This window comes from Rutilus rutilus (assembly GCF_951802725.1).
Source record: "Rutilus rutilus genome assembly, chromosome: 21".
Taxonomy (NCBI): domain Eukaryota; kingdom Metazoa; phylum Chordata; class Actinopteri; order Cypriniformes; family Leuciscidae; genus Rutilus; species Rutilus rutilus.
The window spans coordinates 3,131,337-3,154,941 of NC_140226.1; the positions used below are offsets into that span (position 1 = coordinate 3,131,337).

The window sequence follows — 23,605 nt, forward strand, 5'->3', positions numbered from 1 at the left end:
AACACTGAATATATGGAATGAAACACTGAATATATGGAATGAAACTCTGAATATATGGAATGAAACTCTGAATATATGGAATGAAACACTGAATATATGGAATGACACTCTGAATATGAAACTCTGAATATATGGAATGAAACTGAATATATGGAATGAAACTCTGAATATATGGAATGAAACTCTGAATATATGGAATGAAACTGAACATATGGAATGAAACACTGAACATATGGAATGAAACTGAACATATGGAATGAAACACTGAACATATGGAATGAAACACTGAACATATGGAATGAAACACTGAACATATGGAATGAAACTGAATATATGGAATGAAACTAGCAAAGTAGCAGCAATCTTAAGTAATGATGAGCTACAGTAATGCATGTACTGGGAAAAATACTGGTAACCGTATTCAGTACAGTTCTACTAATGAAGAAATTCATTCACTATTGCATCGCAGAAGACTGAATGCTGTGAACCTCACTGGAAGGTGGAAGTTCTGGAAGCTCCTGCTTATCAGGCAAACATAAATACAGAAGGAAACATGCCCTCACCTCACAGGGAGCCCCCACAGAAGCCCCTATCTACACGTGATGCAGAATGTGCACTCCACAGGTGCATACCATGCATGCACTTGTGTATCAGCTTCTACCTGGAGTGCTAAGAGATTCATAAATTCCTTTGATAATGATGCATAATGTTTAAGCAACACTCTGATGAACACGATTACTCATAAGCATTACGAATGTTGCAATAATGAAAATATGATCCTCAAGATAACGGGATGTAGACTCCAAACTGTCTGTGATGTTTGAAATATGACCAGCTGCAAAAAAAAAGTTTTCTAGTTCAACAAACTATAGGAAATTTTCAGGGAATGCCATTTTTTAAATCATGGAATTCAGAAGTCATGGAATATTACTACAAGATAACAAGGATATAACTATACATTATTCATTAAGTACTGTCAAATTTGCACTTTCGTTTCATTTCATATATTCACACTTGTATTCCATATACTGTATATATATATATATATATATATATATATACACACACACACACACACACACACACACACTCACCTAAAGGATTACTAGGAACACCATACTAATACTGTGTTTGACCCCCTTTCGCCTTCAGAACTGCCTTAATTCTACATGGCATTGATTCAACAAGGTGCTGAAAGCATTCTTTAGAAATGTTGGCCCATATTGATAGGATAGCATCTTGCAGTTCATGGAGATTTGTGGGATGCACATCCAGGGCACGAAGCTCCCGTTCCACCACATCCCAAAGATGCTCTATTGGGTTGAGATCTGGTGACTGTGGGGGCCATTTTAGTACAGTGAACTCATTGTCATGTTCAAGAAACCAATTTGAAATGATTCGAGCTTTGTGACATGGTGCATTATCCTGCTGGAAGTAGCCATCAGAGGATGGGTACATGGTGGCCATAAAGGGATGGACATGGTCAGAAACAATGCTCAGGTAGGCCGTGGCATTTTAAACGATGCCCAATTGGCACTAAGGGGCCTAAAGTGTGACTGCCAAGAAAACATCCCCCACACCATTACACCACCACCACCAGCCTGCACAGTGGTAACAAGGCATGATGGATCCATGTTCTCATTCTGTTTACGCCAAATTCTGACTCTACCATCTGAATGTCTCAACAGAAATCGAGACTCATCAGACCAGGCAACATTTTTCCAGTCTTCAACTGTCCAATTTTGGTGAGCTCGTGCAAATTGCAGCCTCTTTTTCCTATTTGTAGTGGAGATGAGTGGTACCCGATGGGGTCTTCTGCTGTTGTAGCCCATCCGCCTCAAGGTTGTGCGTGTTGTGGCTTCACAAATGCTTTGCTGCATACCTCGGTTGTAACGAGTGGTTATTTCAGTCAAAGTTGCTCTTCTATCAGCTTGAATCAGTCGGCCCATTCTCCTCTGACCTCTAGCATCAACAAGGCATTTTCGCCCACAGGACTGCCGCATACTGGATGTTTTTCCCTTTTCACACCATTCTTTGTAAACCCTAGAAATGGTTGTGCGTGAAAATCCCAGTAACTGAGCAGATTGTGAAATACTCAGACCGGCCCGTCTGGCACCAACAACCATGCCACGCTCAAAATTGCTTAAATCACCTTTCTTTCCCATTCTGACATTCAGTTTGGAGTTCAGGAGATTGTCTTGACCAGGACCACACCCCTAAATGCATTGAAGCAACTGCCATGTGATTGGTTGATTAGATAATTGCATTAATGAGAAATTGAATGTTATATGTGTTCAATGTTTTATTGATTATTAAATAAACATTATTTTCAGCTTCAGTTTAGAGCTAATTGAAACTTTTATTTCAGTGTCTGTGTTTTAGTAATGAAATTTGAGTCAGTGCATCACTAACATTATTTCCATATTACACTTGTTGTGTTGTATGTTATAGCTTGCACAGAGGAGTAGAATATTATTTTAATAACATACGCCACTGATGCTTATGCGCAGGTTCACACATTTCGGCTAAAAAGGATCTGTGGGAGACACGACCGTCCAAGAGCAATAAGACGGTTGTGTGAGTCGCTCTTCACAATAATTTAGCTCCAACAATAGAGCTCAGCTCCAAAACACCTGGCCGGAAGTTTGTAGAGATCCCGAAGATCAGCTGGTGCTGGTGCGTTTAATTAGGACTGGACGACCCTGACGTAAAAAGTTATTTTACCATATTAAACCGGCCACTTTATTCATTTCACACTGTGTCCATCGCATTCCACTGATGCACCTGCATGGGCAGCTCATATTCAGTCATGTGACACAGTGAAGTGAACCCCCTGCCCTCTTCCAGTATCCATCATGCACCAAAGATGAGGGCATACACTGGGTAAAGATATCCATTTCATGCAGGTGATCGTCCGATAGTGGAGCAACGCACCTGCACTGTTATCAGAGATTAAACCAGGAAATATTGTGTCTACAGACACGTTACAGAGGAATGACAAACACTGCAGCGAACAGAAAGATAAAAAGTTAAATTTAGACAGATCCTGGCATTTACAACAGTTCACAGGTACTGCCTACTCTGGAAATACTGGAACGAATAAAGATACGCCATAAAGTGTGAAAAAGACACCGCTTCTTCAACCTTTTAAATAAGAGAATCTGACCTACAACCAGGAACAGAACCAGGCCTTCTGACAGAAGTGAATTTCTTGCTTTGTTACCTTACGTGACTCATTTGTGTTCAGTTTTGGGAGGGTGATCTGGCACATGAGGAGAACTATAGAGCCACACCTTTTTTTAAACTCAATAAGGTACATGTCCCCCTGTAGTCAATGATTTTATCCCTTAAAACTCTTCTTTGATCACCAAAATGACATATTTAAACATTTTTTCCTTGGAAATAAAATTATTCATGTCTTAAAATATCTTGAATGTAACCCGACACCCTTGCCTCATTTAGTATGCGCGGTTCTATGAATATGCAAATGAGCCCCGCCTCCACTCACTCACTCAGCTCAGAGATCCACTGGTTAACGATCACACGTTGATCTGATTGGTTACAAGGTAGTTTGTCACGTCAGAAACACCAGCGATTTCAAACTCTGAATTTCTTGCTTTGTTACTTTGCATAAGGTTTAACGACGCCCAGTTCCAGAAATGCACTAATATTTTGTTGGTAGTACCAGTTTGCAACAATTATTAGTTAACATTAAGTTGTTAACACTTCGGAAAAATAATAATTCGTCGTTACACTACATCCTTATGCATCGCTTTCTGCCAGGACTTTTACGTGCTTTTCTCAACTCACTGAAGTGACGTCGACGTCCGGGTTAGCGGTAGCATTAGCCGTCAGGCAAGTGTTATTTAAATAAACTCCTGATATACTTACAGACTTTCCAATGCCTCGTTTTATGAGTACAGAACCTATTTGTACAACTGTAGAAGTGTGGTGCCATTCTGGGCATTATTAGTGGGGTAATTTACCAGATACAGCCTTGGATCCATTAGCGCCTGCACTAAACCATCCGGCTGATATCTCTAAATAAGCTCTAACTTTAATAATGTTCAACCAAGGGAAAAAGGCTTCTGGGGGGTGTTTGACTCGAGGTCATGGTGCAAAGGACCCTAGGCTGATTTTACTCTGAACCATCCCTTTAACTAATGTTAACTAATCGAGACATTACTGTAACATGTTACCAGGTTTTTCATCTAATGTTGATATTTAAATTTTATTGCAGGTTAATGTTAATTAACAATGTCTTTTATAGTTTTAGTTTAAGTTAATAACCCTGCTAATATGTTAATTAATATTAACATGAATCAGAGAAGTGATGAATTGAATGTGTCAGTGATTACTCTGGAGGATAATGTGTTTGACCTCATGCAGGTATTTAACACCACATAATCGTTCAGCATGAGAAACATTTGGACTGCACTTTGCTCTGGCAGCGAATATCGTTGTGTTTTTCACCTCCATAAACAGTCCGTCATACAGTAAAGTCTGCGTTCCTCTGCTCAAGCACACAGCAGAGATCGTACGGGACGCAGCACAGACTTTATACACTGCAAACCTGCCTTTACTCTGGGGTTTACAATGATCACACAGTAAAATAATAATGCTGATCTAAGTTTCAAAAGTACCAACCAGTTACCACAATATTGAGTGTTTTTATGCCTGATTTTTTGTTTAAAAACAGGAAAAACAACATTGATGTATAATATAAGCCATCGTATTGGCTATCTGCAAGCCTTAACACCGTGTCCTAACCAGACGCGATGCGATAAGATTACAACGACAAATAATTTGTCTGTCCACACTAGACGCGACGCGACTGCGAGATGCGTCAAAATCAATCAAAACTCACAGCCAATCAGAACAGCGTGTGGGCAGAGTCAGCCAATCAGAGCAGCGTGTGGGCGGAGTCAGCCAATCAGAGCAGTGTGTGGGCGGAGTCAGCCAATCAGAACAGCGTGTGGGCGGAGTCAGCCAATCAGAGCAGCGGGTGGGCGGAGTCTCGTGGCGAGTGCACAGCACCAGATACCCCTTTTCCACCAAAAAAGAACTGGTTCGGAACTGGTGCTGGTTCAAAGTTGGTTCAACTTGCGAACCTTCTCAGAACCTGTTTGTTTTTCCACAAGCATAACAATTACAATTTTGGACTACATCGTCTTTCTGCAAATGTTTCTCCTGGCTTTGCGAACACATTTGTGCTGCTCGTCTGGATGACTATAGACGGAGGTTACGTTCGAGAAAGTGTTCGACAATAACCCCGCCCCCAGCCTCCGACGGAAGCATGACGTGGTAAAAGAACGGTTCTAGTCCAGCAAAGAGTTGGTGCCGCTTTGGAACCAATTTTCCTGGCCGAGAACCGGTTCTTTGGCTGTCGAGACACAAAGAACTGGTTTGCGAGTAGGCACCGGCTCCGAACCGGCACCAGCACTGCCTTGGTGGAAAAGCGGTAAGAGAGTAATCTCAACGACACTCGCAAGAAAATGGATAAGTAGCTACAAAATCAAATTCACAAATATTACACCATTTAAACATTATTAAAAAATACATCGGCTACTGAGTTACTAAAACAATCTTTGTCAAAGAATACACTTGTTTGTTCACAGTTTGAACGTTCTTGCTTCCATTTAATTTCAAGATCTGAGGTGAATTATCCATTGTTGCTTTTACAGCTACAAAGCTGGAGCACTAAATGATATTCAGTCACATGACACGCTTTTAACATTAAATAAAGCACATAAACAGCACCTGAGATTATCATCGCCACACTTTGTGTTTGTTGTTCCAGCGCGACGTCGCAGAAAAATAGAAACCGTTTCTATAATATAATCGTCGCGTGTCGCCGTCGCGGCTGGTTAGGACACACACTCTGATTAACATGGAAAATAACCTTTTATCGCGCGTCGCGTGTAGTTAGGACACGGTGTAACTTCAAAAAAATATTGATTAGCCAAAATGTCCCATTATATGCGGCGTCTTACCGAAGCAGTTGCACCGATGAGGGACGAACATCTTGCAGGCTGTGGCGATGTGGATCTCAGCACTCAGAACAGCTTTAATGATCAGATCCTCGATCTGGCCCATGAGCACTGACACACACACAGAGAAAGCAAGCATCAGCTTATTTAAACATTTATATATTCTCTGCATCATGCCAAACATGACCACTCACAAAAGCATCAAAACATTTTTCCTCCCATCTCATATTATTTTCCATCACTGGTTTTGCAAGTAAACGAAACGTTTCTCAAGGGAAAGCAACACTTTTGCATTGTTCCAGAAAAGAGAGAACGCAAAACGTTCAGAAAGCAAACACAACGTCTCTCAGGGGAACATTACACTTTTTTTTTTTGAAAGAAAGAAAATATTTTTCCTCCCATCTCATATTATTTCCATCAGCAGGTTTGCATTCGCTTGCAAAATTTTGTGAGAGGATGCAACATTTTAAAAAGCAAACGCAAAGTTTCTCAGAAGGCAAAACTTTTTTGACTTTTTTTTCCCTGTTTTTTTGTCTAAATTGGTGGATATATTTACTTACGATATAATAATTTAATAGCAAATGAGTTGTTAAATGAAATTACACTTATTTGACAAAAACGCTTCATTCAAAAAATATCTGCAGTGACAGAATTTCAAATCTGAATCATCTCAAAAATGAAATCCACCAAGTGAGTCATAATGCAAGTCATAAATCCAGCGCTGTTTGTCAGGAGTAACAAGCGTGTCAGTCTCCACATGAATGACTGTGGATTAGTGCTTCTGAATGTCAGATGTGTTAAACATGCATCTTAGATTTACTCACATGTGGTGTCTTTGCCTTCTTGTCTCAAATACCTCAGCATTGCGCTCATGCTCCATTTGTTCCCATAATCCTCTACTTCAGGGTCATCGCAGCTGAAAGGAAGAGAAACCCTGACTGTCAGCACTGCAAAAACAGTACTGAGAAATGGGCACAACGTAACAATGTTGACATGATTAGCAAACACAAGGATTAGCTTGCATTTGAAGTCACATTCCTGAGCCGTTTAAGTGATTATTTAACTATTATTTCTGACAGCTTAGATCGGTTCTCATTACTGTACACTGCGTGATGCTTTATGGCATGTCGCTGCCATCAGGCATTATTGTATCATAACCTTACGCACATGTAGATGGAAAGACTTTTCTCACACTGATTTTGGTGTTCAGTAGGGTTAAACACACTCAAATGTGTCTAAGATCACAATAATGATCTGCTGATAAACACTTTTAAAAGAGGATTTTTTTTTTTTTTTTTATGAATTATTACAAATATCAACTCTCTCTTTCGAAAATAATTTACATCTTCCATTACTACAGCAAAAAAATATATATTTTGATGATTTATGATCACATTTCAATATATACATTTTTTTATTTGTTTAACAATATTTTGAAATTCAATATATTGTCCCATCCATATAGGTGACATTTCAATTCTATTCATCCTATCAAAACTTTCAATCAATGTTTTGTCAAGCCAGCATTGAACTCTACTTACATTTAATTTTGCATTTAAATTCAAATTCAGGAGCTGATAGTTTAATTGGCTGATAGTGATAGTTTGTCTAGTTTATCTAAACTCTCTTTACATTACCGCCCAAAAGTTGGGTCTAATTAAGATTTTTTAATGTTTTATTTTTTAACAGCATATCAGAATGATTTCTGAAGGATCATGTGACACTGAAGACTGGAGTAATGATGCTGAACATTCAGCTTTGATCACAGGCATAAATTACATTTGATATGTGAACTATATATTCACATAGAAAAAAAATTATTAATGATATTTCACTTTTTACTGTATTTTTGATCAAACAATTGCCAGCCTTGATGAGCAGAAGAGACTTTTTTAAAAGTCCTAACGATTTCAAACTTTTGACCATTTAATTAATTAATTAGTGTATTATTAATAATTTTTATTTTTGGGGGCTGAGAACCCAGAAATATGAATCCATTTAATTGAGGAAAACACAAAACAGATCTTTGCTGCTTGTTCAATTGGGTTACATTTAAAATAGCTATAATGCTAAACAGTTATTGACTATTTTATCACAACTTTTATTGTGTACGATCTACTTGACTGTGTAAAATAGGCCGGAGTAGGAGTCATACATCTACATAATACAGCACAGCCTCTGTTTTTCTGTTCAAACGGTGTCATTAAAATACCAGCAGAACTGTTGGCACACAAACACTGCACTTAACAGCAGGAGTCTGGAAATCTGTGTGTCCACGCGGCGCGACGCCACTGCAAGCTCTCTGCTTGCTCACCTGACGTAGTCGCTGCTCTTTTTGTTGACACTGTAGTTGGTCAGATGCATGAACTGGTTCTTGATGTTTGCTGTTGCGTGGTCATACTTCACCGTGGCAAACCTACAACACACACAACGAGAGGGAAAACATGAGCTTTATAGCGATTATGACATTTAACGGACCTGTTGAAAAGAATAAACAGGTAAAGTACCAAAGCAAGCAGTCGTCAAACTAAAACTAGCAGATCTCCATCATCGTCCACCAGCGTTAGGACCAACATGGCCATGATGACTGTACGATGGGCTTTAATCAATCAAACATTTCCTCAATGTGACCCTGGATCACAAAACCAGTCACATATCACACGGGTATATGTGTGGCAATAGCCAACAATGGGTCAAAATTATCCATTTTTCTTTCATGCCAAAAATCATTAGGATATTAAGTAAATATATTTTGTAAATTTCCTACCGTAAATATAGAAAACATTTATTTTTGTGAGTGATCGATCATAAATGGAGAACTTTAAAGGACATTTTCTCAATGTTTCAATTTTTTTGCACCCTCAGATTCCAGATTTTCAAGAGTTGTATCTCGGCCAAATATTGTCCTATCCTAACAAACTATACAGCTTATTCAGCTTCCAGGTGATGTATACATCTCAATTAAAAAAAAAATTGACCCATGTGACTGGTTTTGTGGTCCAGGGTCACATTTATACTTATAAAAGTACTAGATCAATACCTAGATAGCACTAGATTACTATATTTTGGTGAGATAACCTTGTCTGAAATACAATATTGACTGGGTTAAATAGAATTGCATTACTAAAAAGAGACTAAAATACAATTTTCATTGACTAAAACTAGACTAAATGTCATCAGTTTTCGTCGACTAAAACTAGACGAAAATAGTCATGGATAATTCTGACTAAAATACTCAGACTTTCAGTCGACTGAAACTTGACTAGACTGAAAAGAGTATGAACGTGACTAAAACTAATAAAACCTAAAATGACAGCTTGACACAAAGACTAGACTAAAACTCAAATTAAAACAGGCCGCCAAAAACAACACTAGTGGTGCCGCAGGTAAAATACGCTGATCATTTAGTAAAGTAGCAGCACACTCTCCTCAACAACACACATGAGTTTAGGAATGTCTCGAATCACTGAACATGAGCAACAGTAATGCAGGGATGATGTAAACGAGTTGTGTTTCAGCTCTACCGGGTCCATCGTCCTGAAGTCAATGGGGTTTTTGGTTAAATGCCTGAAACGAGGTCTGTGGTGAACACAAGCTCGAGGTATTTTTATTCACGCTTTATTCTATAAATACATCAGTAATGCCACCTTGTGATATTTTAAAGGTTTTAAAGTTGTTGTTTTTTTTATTTCTAACAAGTGTCTAAATGGGATGACAGGTTGTCAGACATTAAACGAACAGATGAACTCATCTACTCACTAGTCGCTTTCACAGCATCGCTGTGTTTATAATCACGCTCTTGCAAACTATTCTAACTCAAACTTTCAGGGAAAAATGCTTTTTTAAATAAAGGCTGAAAGAGTTGTTGAAGCTTAAAGTCAGCATGAAACAGAAGTTGTGCAAGTCTTTTCTTCTCTATTGTGTCGTATATCGAGTGAAACAAATGTGGGCGGGGCTTGATTGTGTCTGTGGGGAATTGATTGGCTGGTTGTGGTTTGCTATTGGCTGATCTCATGTGAGTGACAGGTTATAGCCCCGCCCTCGTCATCAGAGAAGAGAAGAGATGCTGCAAGAGGAACTTATTCTGAGTCAAGATTACCAGGAACAGGAATTTAACACAATAATGATGAGTACATATAAATCATCTATATTAAAGGCAGGGTAGGTAGAAATGGTCTAAAAATTCTATTTTTCAAATTTGTTTAAACTTTATGTACATATCAATACATAATTAAAATGTAAGTACTCTGAAAAAGAAAGTATCAAAATCGAGTGTCTGTAGACCTCTCACGACTGTTTTAAAGACATCTCATTATTTCCATTCACTCCACCCCCTCATTTCTGTGCTTCTTCCAAAGCCACGTCCCCAAAACACATGAACGCGCGACTCCGACCGCTGAGCTAGAGGACGCATTATTTACCTGAGACAAGCGGAGGGGAAGGGGCATTTTTTTGCCTGGTTTGCCTTCACTAACTGCATATGCCAGTACTGTAAATTTAGATTGCTCTTTCTCTGCCATTGTTTTGGTATTCCTAGGTTCAGTGCCTTCTTCTTATTCTTCGATAGATTTTATTGGCAGCTTGCAAACATAGTGCATTACCGCCATCTACTGGACGGAGGTGTGATCAGGTTCCGTGCCTCTCGCACTCCTCAAATCAAACGGTCGCGCGCAAGTGGGCAGGTGCTGTGTGGCAAAAGGGTGGTTGCCATGGTTGCGAGAGAGTGACAGTCGCCTAAGCCAATCCTTTGATTCGTCCCGAATCGAAATAATGAGCTGTGTTTAATACAGATTAAACGGTCTAGAGTCACTTGATTTTTATACTCTTTTTTTCAGAGTTCTTACATTTTAATTATGTATTGATATATATAGAAAGTTTTAATAAATTTGGATCTTTAATTTTTAATAAATCCTACCTACCCTGCCTTTAAATACTGCAATATTTCATAAAAAAAAAAAAAGAATTGTCAATTTTGATTTCATCGTGACTTTAAAGGTGGTGACGTTGAAGTCATGTGACCGTGGTGTAGTTCGTTTAGCTTTTCGACTTTGTATTTTATTTAGGCTTCGAAATCCATAAATGTTCTGTTCGTTTCTGAAGATCATCATGATGATCAAAACAAGTATGAATCATAAACTTTTGTTGGTCACAAGGCTTATTTATTGCAATAATCCAAAAGCCAATGAAACAAAAATTGGGTTTTTGTTGCAGAAACCAAGAGGTTGGCCTACAAAAACATGTCATCACTGACACTTATAATAATGTACAATAAGGTTCCATTAGTTAACATTAGCAATTAAAAATACTTCTAAAGCTAAAGCTAAAGTTAATTTCAGCAATTACCAATACATTATTAAAACTGTTAATATTATTTAAATGGACCTAAGCTGACATTAACTTAAAATTAACAATTAACAAAGATGAATAAATACTGTAACAAATGTATTTTGTTAGTTGAAGCAATAAGTAATGTTCACTAATGTGGCCTTTTATCAATGTTTGATGAAATCTCCTCATAAACTGCGCATAATGGTATCGCGAGAATACCGCATAATCACAACCCATAACAGAACAAGTGTTATTAACGTAATCTTCTGTGATTTGTCCTAAAGCTGGAAGGCGAGTGGAGGAAGAATGTCCTGGCACACCGAGAGCACCTGAACTCAAAGCTTCGGGATCTCCGAGATAAAAGTGGAGCCAGCGGTTGCTGAAAACACACACCACAGCGGCCCACAATGCACTGCTCATCCACTTCACACGGCTTCACTCCGCACGCCATCCAAAAAATCTGAGGATCTGTTTGAGCTTCTCACTCGCATGTCTGAGAAAACGCTCTCCTCTCGGTGCCAGAAGCAGGACTGTGTGTGCAGATCTAGACTGAATGCGTTTCACAGGCGCTCAGTCCGGGATTCGGAGCGATCAGGAGACTTTCCACACAAAACTTTGACACTACTATTTGTGGCTTGTGTAAAAATATCATAAAAAGAGCCTTTTCAGGTGGAAGAAATCATTTAAAAAGATAATTATATAAGCCTGAGAATGTGCTCACTTAAAAAAAAAAAAAAAAGAAGCAGCTTTTTAAACAAATGTCAGATTTCTTTGGTGCTTTAAAAACATTTACAAAAAAAAGCTATTTAAAAAAAAAAAAAAAAACTTTTGTCAATGTCCTTCCAGCAATGAGACAATGGAAAGCTTTGTTTGAGGCCTAGATGAGCCGTCCAACTTTCCTGGACACACCTCTGCTGCCATCTAGTGTTTGTGCTCTTTTACTGTCGTAAAGGGATCACTTTTGGGGGGTTTTAAAACATCAGCTTAATACACAGAGACAACGATTTAACAAAACAAAAAGCTATTTTGTAGGCTGATTCCCCCCCGAAAGTGTAAAAACTGAGACTCAAAGCACTGGAAATATGTCTGGAACAACGGGCTTTATCAACAACATCCGATCTTTATGAAACCATTAATAAAATCAGCTAATATCAAAGTCAAACTTCCTTCTGGAGGTTCTCTTTCCATATTGAATAATCCCACAGGCCCATGTGACATATATTATTTTGTTGTTGTTGTTGTAATTGTAAGTATCTGAGCTGCTGTTTTCTATTACAAACATGTTAAGCATAAAATATGAAATACTAGTCAGAAAAATCCGTTTTTTGACCTTGAACAGTTTATTTTGCTAAGTATCATATTGATACATCAAGCTTTTATGGCTCATATAGTCTGATATAGAGAGAATACGGAGGGGAAAAAACGCCTTTTTATTCACAGGCCCAAACTGAGCAAAAATATGCAATTTAGTGCAGAGGCTGATATTAATATGGACAAAAAGTAAGATGAAATTCTGATGCTTTTAATGTAAATCAATGAGATCTTTATATCCGTATAGCAGATACTTACATAAAATACAGATAAATATCAATATCTGCCAATAATGTCTTCGTATTATGATATTTAAATGCTTAGTTTTATGATCAAATCTCTGTATAATATAATAATGCAATGCAATATATTGATGATTGAGAGATGAACAAATAAACCTTCCTCATACGCCTGATGATCATATTTGATACTCATGATTATGATAATAAATGATGTATGATAATCAAGTAAAGCGAAGCTGCTTCAGTCCAGCTGAAATATTACTAACAATATCAAAGTTATTCTTGCGTTTCCTTGATAAATCAGGGCAGATTTGACACAGAAAGACTCGTGAAGCTCCAGCTGAAGGAGGACGTTTGTACAATTATACTTTTATACTTTAAGACTTTTTTTTACCATTTACCAGTTTGACAATAAGGCAATATATCATAATGACAGCTTTATTTATTTTTTTAGTTGACTTCATGTAAATATGAAGATCAGGGTACAAAGATTGACAAGTTTCCTACATTAAAGTTCTGCACCTATAGTGTATGATACACACACACTGATGCACAAACACGGTTATGCTCTATTCGTCTACACTATATAATAATAAACTCCATGATTTAGCTTCACAACTTAAAATATAGTCTGCTTGCACCATTTAGTCAAATTCATTTCTCAATCTATTGACAGAAAGGTTTTTGCATGTATTAATAAAATGTTATTTAATAATAATACTAGTCATAATAAGCATATTTCGCAGGCACATTACACACTCGTCTGTAATTTTAAACTAAAACTGCACATACACACAGATGTCTTACAGGTGCGACAGTGACTGTTAGATAGCCTGGATGATGTAAATGAATTACCTGGCCAGCCCCTCCTCATAGAGATAGATCAGGAGAGGGTCGTATGAGGTCACCAGCACGTACAGACGCACGTCAAACTTAAAATCTGCAGACGCAAAAGAAACAAACTGAATGTAAAAACATTCATCATACCTAATGAGTTAAATCTGTGAGTGTGTGTGTCGTAGACTCACCGTCAATCAGTAGAGGATTGCTGATGTACCGGGACACCAGGATATTCTCTTCCAGTGGGATCTGACTCGGCTGAAACACCAAGCATGTGTTATTAAGCAGAACAGAACAAGATTACAGAAGCATGTTCGTTTCCCATGATAAACACTCGACTTGATGCAGTGAAGTAGCTTAAAGCCACGTCAACCTAAACTCAAACCCAACAGAGTTCGCAAGCAAAAAGGTCAATTCAAGAGCTGTGAATGATTTTCTCTTTGTCTTTTGTTGTTTGATTGGCATTAACGGTGATATCGTCAGCAGGTTAATTAGACTGCTGCCACTTTAAGAGCCAATGAAGATCTAATACACATCATCATATTTTCTCCCAACTATGTACGCCCATTTAAGACATTAACTGTGTTTACAGTTTTTCTCAGTTGCTAAAACACTAAAACCCATTGGCTGAACAAAGTTCCCAGTTGCCTTAGCTAATTGTGCACCTTAAACCATTTCACATTTGAACAAGAAGAAGCACACTGATCACGTTCACTCCTTTGATTTTTGTATTGTATACTGTAGTACATTGTATGGCCCTGAACATTGTGCTTTCCATTTGTTAACAGCACTGACTGCTCAATAGATTTTGACTGGTTGCAGGTTCATATCAACAAAGAACAAGAATTACAGTATCACAGAGACAAAGGACAAGTTTGTGAGGGTACAGTACTGTAGAAATAGGGGTACAAGGAGGAGGAAGAACACAAACAATTGCAGTAGAAATTTCTGATCAATTTTGAGCTACTATGATAGAACATGTTTTCGTTCATCAAAAGACAATGACGGAAACATGTGAAATTTGTTTTGAGATTTAAAATGTACTTCTCCCTGAACTTTTTGATGGTACAGTAAGGTGTCACGGGTAAGTCTACAAACAGAATAGCAGTCCATAGATATCTTTGGAGAACTATATGTTTTGAACAATCTGTTTTCTGTTTTTTGGAGTATTGTTTTCTGACTGCTAGATAGTGTATATCATTTTGATCACTTTGTCTATGATTTGAGAGCAGTGTTTGATTTTGAACACAGGTAAAACTGTTTTGAGGCGAAAGCTTCATTTTGCGAGAGGAGTCAGAGGTTTTGTGAATAGTGCTTGAAGATGAGGCTTTGTGTTTAATGTTTTCAGAAAATGGAGCAAGGTTTCAGAAATTGTGTTTTAGCAATTGAGAAAAACTGTAAGTAAATACTCTCCAAGCCGGTCATTTCGACATATGTTTGTGTGTATTTGATCGTTTAGACGCGCACGCGAAGCTTTAAGCCTGTTTTATGCTTCTGCGTCGAACTGCCGCCGTAGCTACGTCGTAGGCTGTGTGTAGCGCACGTACCCTACGGCGTACCCTGACGTGCACCTCTCCAAAAATGTAACAACGCGTATATTCTACGCGGACACAAGCGCTGTGATTGGTCTGCCAGAACCCCTCCCTCGGGGTTTCACACGCTCCCTAGGTACGCGTCAACGCGGACAACGACACAGAAGTATAAATTAAAACCAACATGTTGCCTACGGCGTATAGGCTCCGGCGTAGGTCCGACGCAGAAGTATAATGAGGCCTTTAGTAAGTAATTAGTAAGTCTTTTGCGGTACGTTTCGGCATGCACACACATAAGCCACCTTGAAGTTGGAAACAGCGTCTCTTGCATGGATTATTGTGCTTTTAATAGCTTTTTATTATCAAACACGCCCTGCAATTTAGCAACAGTAGAGACTGCATTTTACAGCAGTCAGAATGACAGCACACTGACGTGAACGGGAAGGAAGACGCATTAGCTTTTAATAGTTTTAACTCAAATATCTTCTTTTTATAATCATAGGAAGCCAAAATCGAAAATATAGCGTTCAGCGTCAGTTCAGGCAGGCCGCGTAGTCTAGCTCCGCTATCAGCTGATACCTATCCAGACCTAACAGCTGATCTGATTTATAAGCACTCAATTGGTCCCTATCAAACAGGGCGCCGTATTTAAAGTCATACTTCAGTGTGCCTGCTTGGCTGCTTCCACTGCATTGCTTGCTCCCCTAGCTCCTCCTTTAACTTTCTGTTTAACTTAATCAGTGTCATTCTGTTGTCATTGATGCATGCTCTGTTCTCAATGGGGGATTTGTTTTGCTGCTTTCCCAGTTTAATGGGAGATGTCCCCAGAAGCTGCTGCTGTTCCCTGACTATAGCTTTCATGGAGCTCATGAAAATGATGGGTAACTCAGAACAGAGCCATACCGCCAAATGTAACTTTAAAATAATGCAAATAAAAATTTTGATATTTGACAAATGTCTGTTATTTTTGACTCAAGTGGTCCTGACTGAAATAAAATTAGATTAATATCACAGGCCTTAAGTGTAACCAGACTAAACTTTTCTTTAGTTCTCTCAGCTATCATCACTACTTTAGCTGGGACTTTCATGTCACGCACGCTGTAGCTTTACGTGATTCGTGTGATTCACGTCACGTGGGTCATGATTTTAGGCGGAATTCCGGATTAATCCGTAAGAAGAATCACATCCCTGATATTTACTGACATATCACTAGAGACTTACTGATATAAATATTGTAATTAAAATTTATTTTTATTTGGAGTACTTCTTTATTGCACAATGCACATTTCTTACTATTAAAGGTGCAGTCTGTAAGAATGACAACTAGTGGTCGAAATAGGTACTGCAGTCCAAATTCAAAATATCGGAGATCGTTGTTTCTCCCGCCTCCTCAGAGTCAACACTCACACGGGTCGCCAGTTTGAGCACACGCAACAGGAACGAGCGCAATGGACAATGAAAATTGGCAAATTAGCAACGTGCAGAATCACAGACCAAAACAAAAACAAACATTCCAGCCTGGAAACACACGTTTCATAAGTAAAATAACTGGCTATAGAAGTGTTTTTCAGAGAAACGAGTATGTGAACTTAGCATGTTTCCTCAATATATGCAAACATATTATGGTATTTGTATGCTTTAGTAGAGTGAAAAAGTTACATACAGCACCTTTAAGCCTTAAAGTGTGTTTAATATCACTATTAGTAAGGATAGTATGATGTCTGTATAATATCAGTCTTTAAATACAAGATTTTTAAAGTGTACACTTGCAATAGTTCCACTTTAGCACAATCAAATATACTGAAGTATATCTTTAGTTGAACTTCAGCACTATTTCTGAAAAACTAAAGTACATAATTCAAAATTAGTTGTTCCAGTTTAGCAGACTTTAAGTATATTCATTTAGTATACCAACCGTATAATTGCAGGGTATTTATACATAAATATGTAAATGTATTTGTAGTATACTTAGCATAAAATAAATGTACTTCAAATACATTTTAGCATTTTTATTTTTCACTAGGGTAGACATGCAACAAAAAGTGCCTGGAAAAGGAGGAAACTTTAGAGATTAACATTTATAAAATAAAATAAACTTGTGAAATTGGTTATAAAGCTCAATGCACGAAAAGTATTCTGATTCAATGTGAGCAGATCTAAATGTAAGGCCGCAATCAACACTTTTTTTATTTATTTTCACATTTCACTTTAATCATGACAGCCATAATAGATTTAGATGAATTGTGCAGGGGTATTTTTTGCCCTGTTATCTTGAATTTAGGGGCATTTTTGCCCCGAGCCCCTCTGTGGCATATTTGGGGGACATTTTATGCCATTTCTGGGGGCATATCCCCTTAAGCTGCGTTCACACTACAAGCGACTTTGCCGCTGCATGTCGCCAGTGGCTGGCAGTGAGGTCGTTAGTGGGCGTTCCCACTACTGGTTGCCTAGTAATGTTTGTGAGTGACATTCACAGATGTTACTAGGGCTGCACGATTTGGGGAAAATGTCATATTGCGATAATTGAGGTCAAAATTGCGATTACGATTGCGATATGCGATATAATAAACAAATGGTTTCAAGAGTCAACTTGCTTGGTTCTCAAGGAAAATAAATGCACACACAGAATAGTGATAATTAGCCTAAAGAAAAAAGTTCTTTAGTCAAGAGCAGTGAGTGTTTTTCTCTGTTCCCTTTGTTCTTTGATTAACTTTAGGACAGATTTTTTTTTTATTGCTTTTTAACAAGAACAAAACATATTTTACATACAAGAGTACATATAACCATACATGTCAGGGGTAAAGAAAAATAATATAAAAAATATATATAGAAAAATAAAAAAATAAAAAAGAATAACTTTAGCGACAGATATAATTAGTGGCTACTGTCCCTTTAAGACCAGCCGCTGTCAGAGACGCGGATCTCACACTTCTTTCATGAGTCATCACAACTCTTCATGTTCATCATAAGACTACTCTTATGTTATGAAGACACTCGACAAAAAGACATTTTGGCATAATTGTATGTGTTATTGTTCGTTCAAGCTCGAAAGAGAACTGTATTCTGTCATGCTGTTTTGTGTGCACGCACGATATTAGCGCAAGTCTTTCTGTCTGTCACAGTCACATTCACAGGCAGCGCGTTCATTTTGGCATATGTGTGTTGTTCGTTCTACCGCGAAAGAGAACTTGATACTGGAGCGCGTCTATCTGTGTGTGTGTGTGTCAGGAGGACATTCACAGACAGCTCGTTTATGTCTTATCGCGCATGAATGGTTTAAAAGCATTTGCATTAATAAGTGCGTTAACAGCGCTAATTTGTTTTATTTAATATAAAATCGCAGCATTTTGCGTCATACAAGCTAACATTTTGGAAGGAAAAGTCTAAATATAAATGGAAGCAGTACATAAAATGCATAATATTAAAGATGAATGAGAAACAGCGAGTGCCCTGTGCTATTGCGGCTATTTAACTGCAGCAAATGGGCAAATACTGGTCTATCTGGGTTCACGAAACCATTCAGGCTCGGAGTCAGCATGACGAGTACCACTGTATGTACACGGAGACATATCATACATTATTGGACAGTTTCTGACTGCTAAAATAAACTTCTCATTCATCTAGCCTCGGTCGGACTCGGCATTGAAGAGTGACGGATCACGCACGCCCTACTGACTTCACTTCTATTGGTTGTCGCTCCCGAAAGTCGCTCTTCATTTGCATAAAGTTGAACAGATCTCAACTTTGTCGTGTCGCTGGACACGCCCCATCCAGTCGCCAATGGTCACTGTCGCGCGTGTCGCCGGAAATCGCCCGCTCCCCATTGAAATGAATGGTATTGTGTCGCTTTGTCGCTTGTAGTGTAAACGGGGCTTTAATCACTTACATTGCTGACCAGGTAGATGCCCCTGCCCCTGGAGGACGCCACAGGTTTGATGATCCACGCACCCTTGTCTTTGCTGAAGGAGCCTGAAGTTTACATGAGGACAGAGAGACAGAGTGTTATCAAAGCAGACACATCTTTCTTACTGATGTCGTTCATGTTAACAGCCAAACACACATCGAGTGCTGACAGGACAGACGTGTGCCCACTCACTGCTGAATTCCTGGTACTCGGCCGGAAGCACAAAGGTCTGGGGTACGATGTGGAAGTTTTGAAAGCCGTGGGTTTGCTGCATCCTCTGGATGTTTTTGTAGAGCCGGTCTTTCCGCGTGAGCTCGAACGACCTGGAAAGCAACGGGAGCATTGACCGTAAGTGCTGAGGATGAGGTTAGCGTCTGAGATAGCGGGGGGAACATAAACCCTTAAAATAACACCACAGTGGCAGCGCATGTTCGGTTTGATCTATTGCACTGTTTCTTCCAAACAAAATGTACTCGGCTCAAAGTGCCAACGAATACATGCCGTCTGCCCACTTGGAAGGCCGGTTGTGTCGACGTCGTTGTTGCTGTGTAGTGAGAGTGTGTGTGACTTTGGGGGGGGAAATACACTGACTGCACACCACAAACTAGTGTTTGTTTAAACACCAGCAACTTTCGGATGAAAGAAACGTATTACAAATCACCTGTGAGTCCTAACACGAAGGCTGTTCCAGATGGTAGGCAGCACAATTACACTGTCTTATAAGAAAACTTATTTTCTATTGAAATAAGCTGGCCAAATTATAAACCAGTATCGCATATCCTTTAAAGTAAAGGCCACCCCATAATACACTGCTTACTTAAAATCCATCAAAGATGGTGGACAAATTGAGTTAAATGCTTACATATCTATATAATCCATTCATTACTGAAAACCAGTATCAGATCTTAAATCCCACGATCAATCTTTTACTGGGCTGTTTTCAGTTGATGTGTGATCAAAACTGAGAGCGCCTCACATCCTATAAGCTCTGTGCTGTGTTCCTTTTGAGATGACATAAAATTACAACTTTTAAATTGTGTCAATTTTATAATGAAATCCATACAATGAAGGTCATTTTGCCACTTTGATCAGAAAACATACATACAGAAAAACATATGTACATGTGTGACCCTGGACCACAAAACCAGTCACATGGTTCAATTTTTTTCACATTGAGAGTTATACATCATATGAGAGCTGAATCAATAAGCTTTCCATTGATGTATGGTTCGTTAGGATATGATCATATTTGGCCGAGATGCAACTATTCTGGAATCTGAGGGTGCACAAAAAAAAAACGAAACATTGAAAAAATCCCTTTAAAGTTGTGCATTTATGGTCATGATTGTGCTGCATTCACTCACAGAAATAAATGTTTTTACAGTAGGAAATTTACAAAATATCTTCATGGAACATGATCTTTACTTAATATCCTAATGATTTTTGGCATAAAAGAAAAATCGATAATTTTGACCCATACAATGTATTGTTGGCTATTGCCACACATATACCCGTGCGACTCGTGACTGGGTCACATATGTACAAATATGGGCCCCGAAGCTGAAGCATGCTTGCTTGACGTGCAAGAAACAATGCGGTTCATTCTCGTGTGTTACGCAGCACGTTAGAGCAGGAACCGAACTGCGATGACATACACACCTGGGAAAGTGGTTGACTTTCTGGAAATCCTGTAGAGAGCGCAGGAGGTAGGGCTTCAGGTGCGAGCCAGTCCACATCAGGTTAAAATCATTGCTATTTGGATGCACCTAAACAGAAAACAATATTATTGTAGGCCAGGGTAAAGAGTGAAAAAATGAAAAAGATACTTTAAAAGTCGAAAGTTATTAATTTACAGTCATTTTCATTGCTATTACATTTGAGCTGTACTGTATTGAGCCCTCATAAACTCTAACCACTGTACTGGAGCTCAGCCTGAAGAAACTGAATTGCAGGTTGGACCCTTAATACTTGTGTTGCTAAACTGAACTGAACTGAAATAACATCGACCAGTGTGCAGTGTACAAGCAGAGGACACTGTGCTGAATCCCACAACGCAATGCATTTGACTTCACCTTACATTGCCAGTAGCCAAACAGGTGGTCCTATCAGATGTGATCTTGAACCTCTTTTTCTTGACTAATTATTATTTCATCAGACTGCTAAAGGTTTCTGCAAACTGTATGCAAAAAAAAAAATCTATATCCAAGATGAAAACCGGACGCCACTCATCCACTGCATTTAAATGTGACAGCATATAGTGTAGAAGATTTCATTCCCTAACATGGCTAATGTTTACAGATTTACCTCATGGAATCCATGATTGACCAGCATGCCACGCACAAGACGACTCTCCGTACGCACAATCTTGAAGCCCAAGTTATATTTTTCTGTAAAAAAAGAAAAACAAAACAAAACTCAGAAATACTGAATCAAGAATTACAAGAACAATGGCCTGCTACAAATGACAGTTTTTATGAATGCAGTCAATAGGCCTAGATATTTAGATAACATTACACATGCTATTTATATAACTGGAAAAAATGATTTGTCACTGAAAAAAAGTAAATATTTGTATATTTTGAGTAGAGCTGCACGATATTGAAGAAAAGTGAGATATGCGATAACTCATTAAATAATGCGATATTCGACAGGCGATACGATAATGCTTAAAGTGTGTAAAATAAACTTACATTATCTTTAAAATATATGTAAAATTATATAACCTACATGTGTTTCACATTCTTTTTGTGACGAGAAAACATCCCTAAACTTCTGAGAGTGAACATCAGTGTTTTACTGTATATAAGAAGTGATATTTTAACATCAGTGTAAACCACGGGGTTCAGGGGTTCAGCTTATCCTACAACAGACACTGAATAATCAAATGTAAAAATAAACACTGCTTAGTCTTCACTGTATGAATTAAATATATCCTGATTCTTATTAAAGCTACTAAAGTGATTCAGCCGAGAGTGAGTGAGTGATTTACTCTCTGTCTTGTGTTCATGACCACAGTTATTGCAAGCGGTGGCGATATGCATATCCCGATATATACATTTGCGATATTTCGATATATTGTGCAGCCCTAATTTTGAGTGTGTGACGAACTAGTGTACAGTACAGTAATTACTAGTAGAGCTGCACGATTAATCGTTAAAAGATCACAATCTCGATTCAAACACGTGATCTTACTCCTAAATGGCAACGATTCGTCTCTGTCAATTAAACCTTTGACAAGTACGATCACAGCGAACATTCAGATCTGCGTTCTGACCCAGAGAGAGCCGTTGTCATGTGTAGATATGAAGCTGTGTGTGAAGCTGTCTTTTCAACACACACTGTGTGATTATTTCTGTGTCAGATTATCACAGAAGAACTGGGATGAAAGTTTATAGTTCGGATATAAACACTGATGTCTACAGAGCGATCAAAACAGAGTAAATCACCTTTTAAACTAAAGTAATAAATAAAAGATAAAGATTATATCAATTACACCATTACAGGTGGCGACAAGTGACTGTTAAACAAAAATGATTTGTGTGCGTCTCAATCTCATAGTCAGGGCACTGATCAGAGAGTCGGCCATTTTAAGGCCATTATCAATCGCAAAATCCTTCCAGTGCACGGAAACGTTCGCTCCCTAAAGAAATCCCACAATGCACTGTGAGATTCAGGCAGCATCGATGCTCACTATTTCCCACAGTGGAAGTTCTGAATGGTTTAGATGTAGAAAAACAGCATAAACATGCATTGCTGGACAGGTACTAAACATATTCTTGCTAAAATGAAGTGAATTAATTCACAGCTGAAATGTTGCAGGTATACGTAACAAAGTATTTATCAAAATGTCCTTCAAATAACTTTAAGAAAAATATCAGTTGTGCTGTTACTGATTCATGACCTGAGGAGCAGCTGATGGAGAAAAACCCATAGTCATTGAATCATTCATTCCATAGATTCGTTCAAACAACACTGATTCATCAAGTAATGAAATAAGCCTTTAGAAGTGAATCATTGAATCATTCATTCCATAGATTCGTTCAAACAACACTGATTCATCAAGTAATGAAATAAGCCTTTAGAAGTGAATCACTGAATCATTCATTCCATAGATTCGTTCAAACAACACTGATTCATCAAGTAATGAAATAAGCCTTTAGAAGTGAATCATTGAATCATTCATTCAAACCGATTTTTTTTTATATATATAATTCCTCAAAATTAATGAAATATTTTTTTAATACACTGCAGATATTAACATTATTTTAATTTCCATTTAACATTTTATTTTATTTTATTAGAACCCCCAGTAAATGACATATTCATAATCGTGGGAGAATCGTGATCTATTTTGAACAAAAAAATCGTGATTCGCCAATTAATCCAGAATCGTGCATCTCTTCTATACAGGCATTATATTATCATCATTTCATGTTGCAGAATGTCTTTAATGCTCTT

General features: G+C 38.2%; 1 protein-coding gene across 2 annotated transcripts in view; it reads right to left on the bottom strand.

Annotated features, from left to right (window-relative positions):
• Positions 1-23,605, bottom strand: part of ttll5 (tubulin tyrosine ligase-like family, member 5) — a 132,602-nt gene that overhangs the window by 106,150 nt on the left and 2,847 nt on the right. For both annotated transcript variants that reach the window (XM_084393446.1, XM_084393445.1), the window contains exons 4-12: positions 21,452-21,534; positions 20,807-20,913; positions 19,340-19,470; positions 19,130-19,212; positions 13,900-13,969; positions 13,727-13,811; positions 8,305-8,406; positions 6,815-6,906; positions 5,994-6,101 (exon numbers count right to left, since the gene is read on the bottom strand). In XM_084393446.1, the coding sequence (XP_084249572.1) occupies positions 5,994-6,101; positions 6,815-6,906; positions 8,305-8,406; positions 13,727-13,811; positions 13,900-13,969; positions 19,130-19,212; positions 19,340-19,470; positions 20,807-20,913; positions 21,452-21,534 (861 nt within the window). The remainder of the gene's footprint in view (positions 1-5,993; positions 6,102-6,814; positions 6,907-8,304; positions 8,407-13,726; positions 13,812-13,899; positions 13,970-19,129; positions 19,213-19,339; positions 19,471-20,806; positions 20,914-21,451; positions 21,535-23,605) is intronic.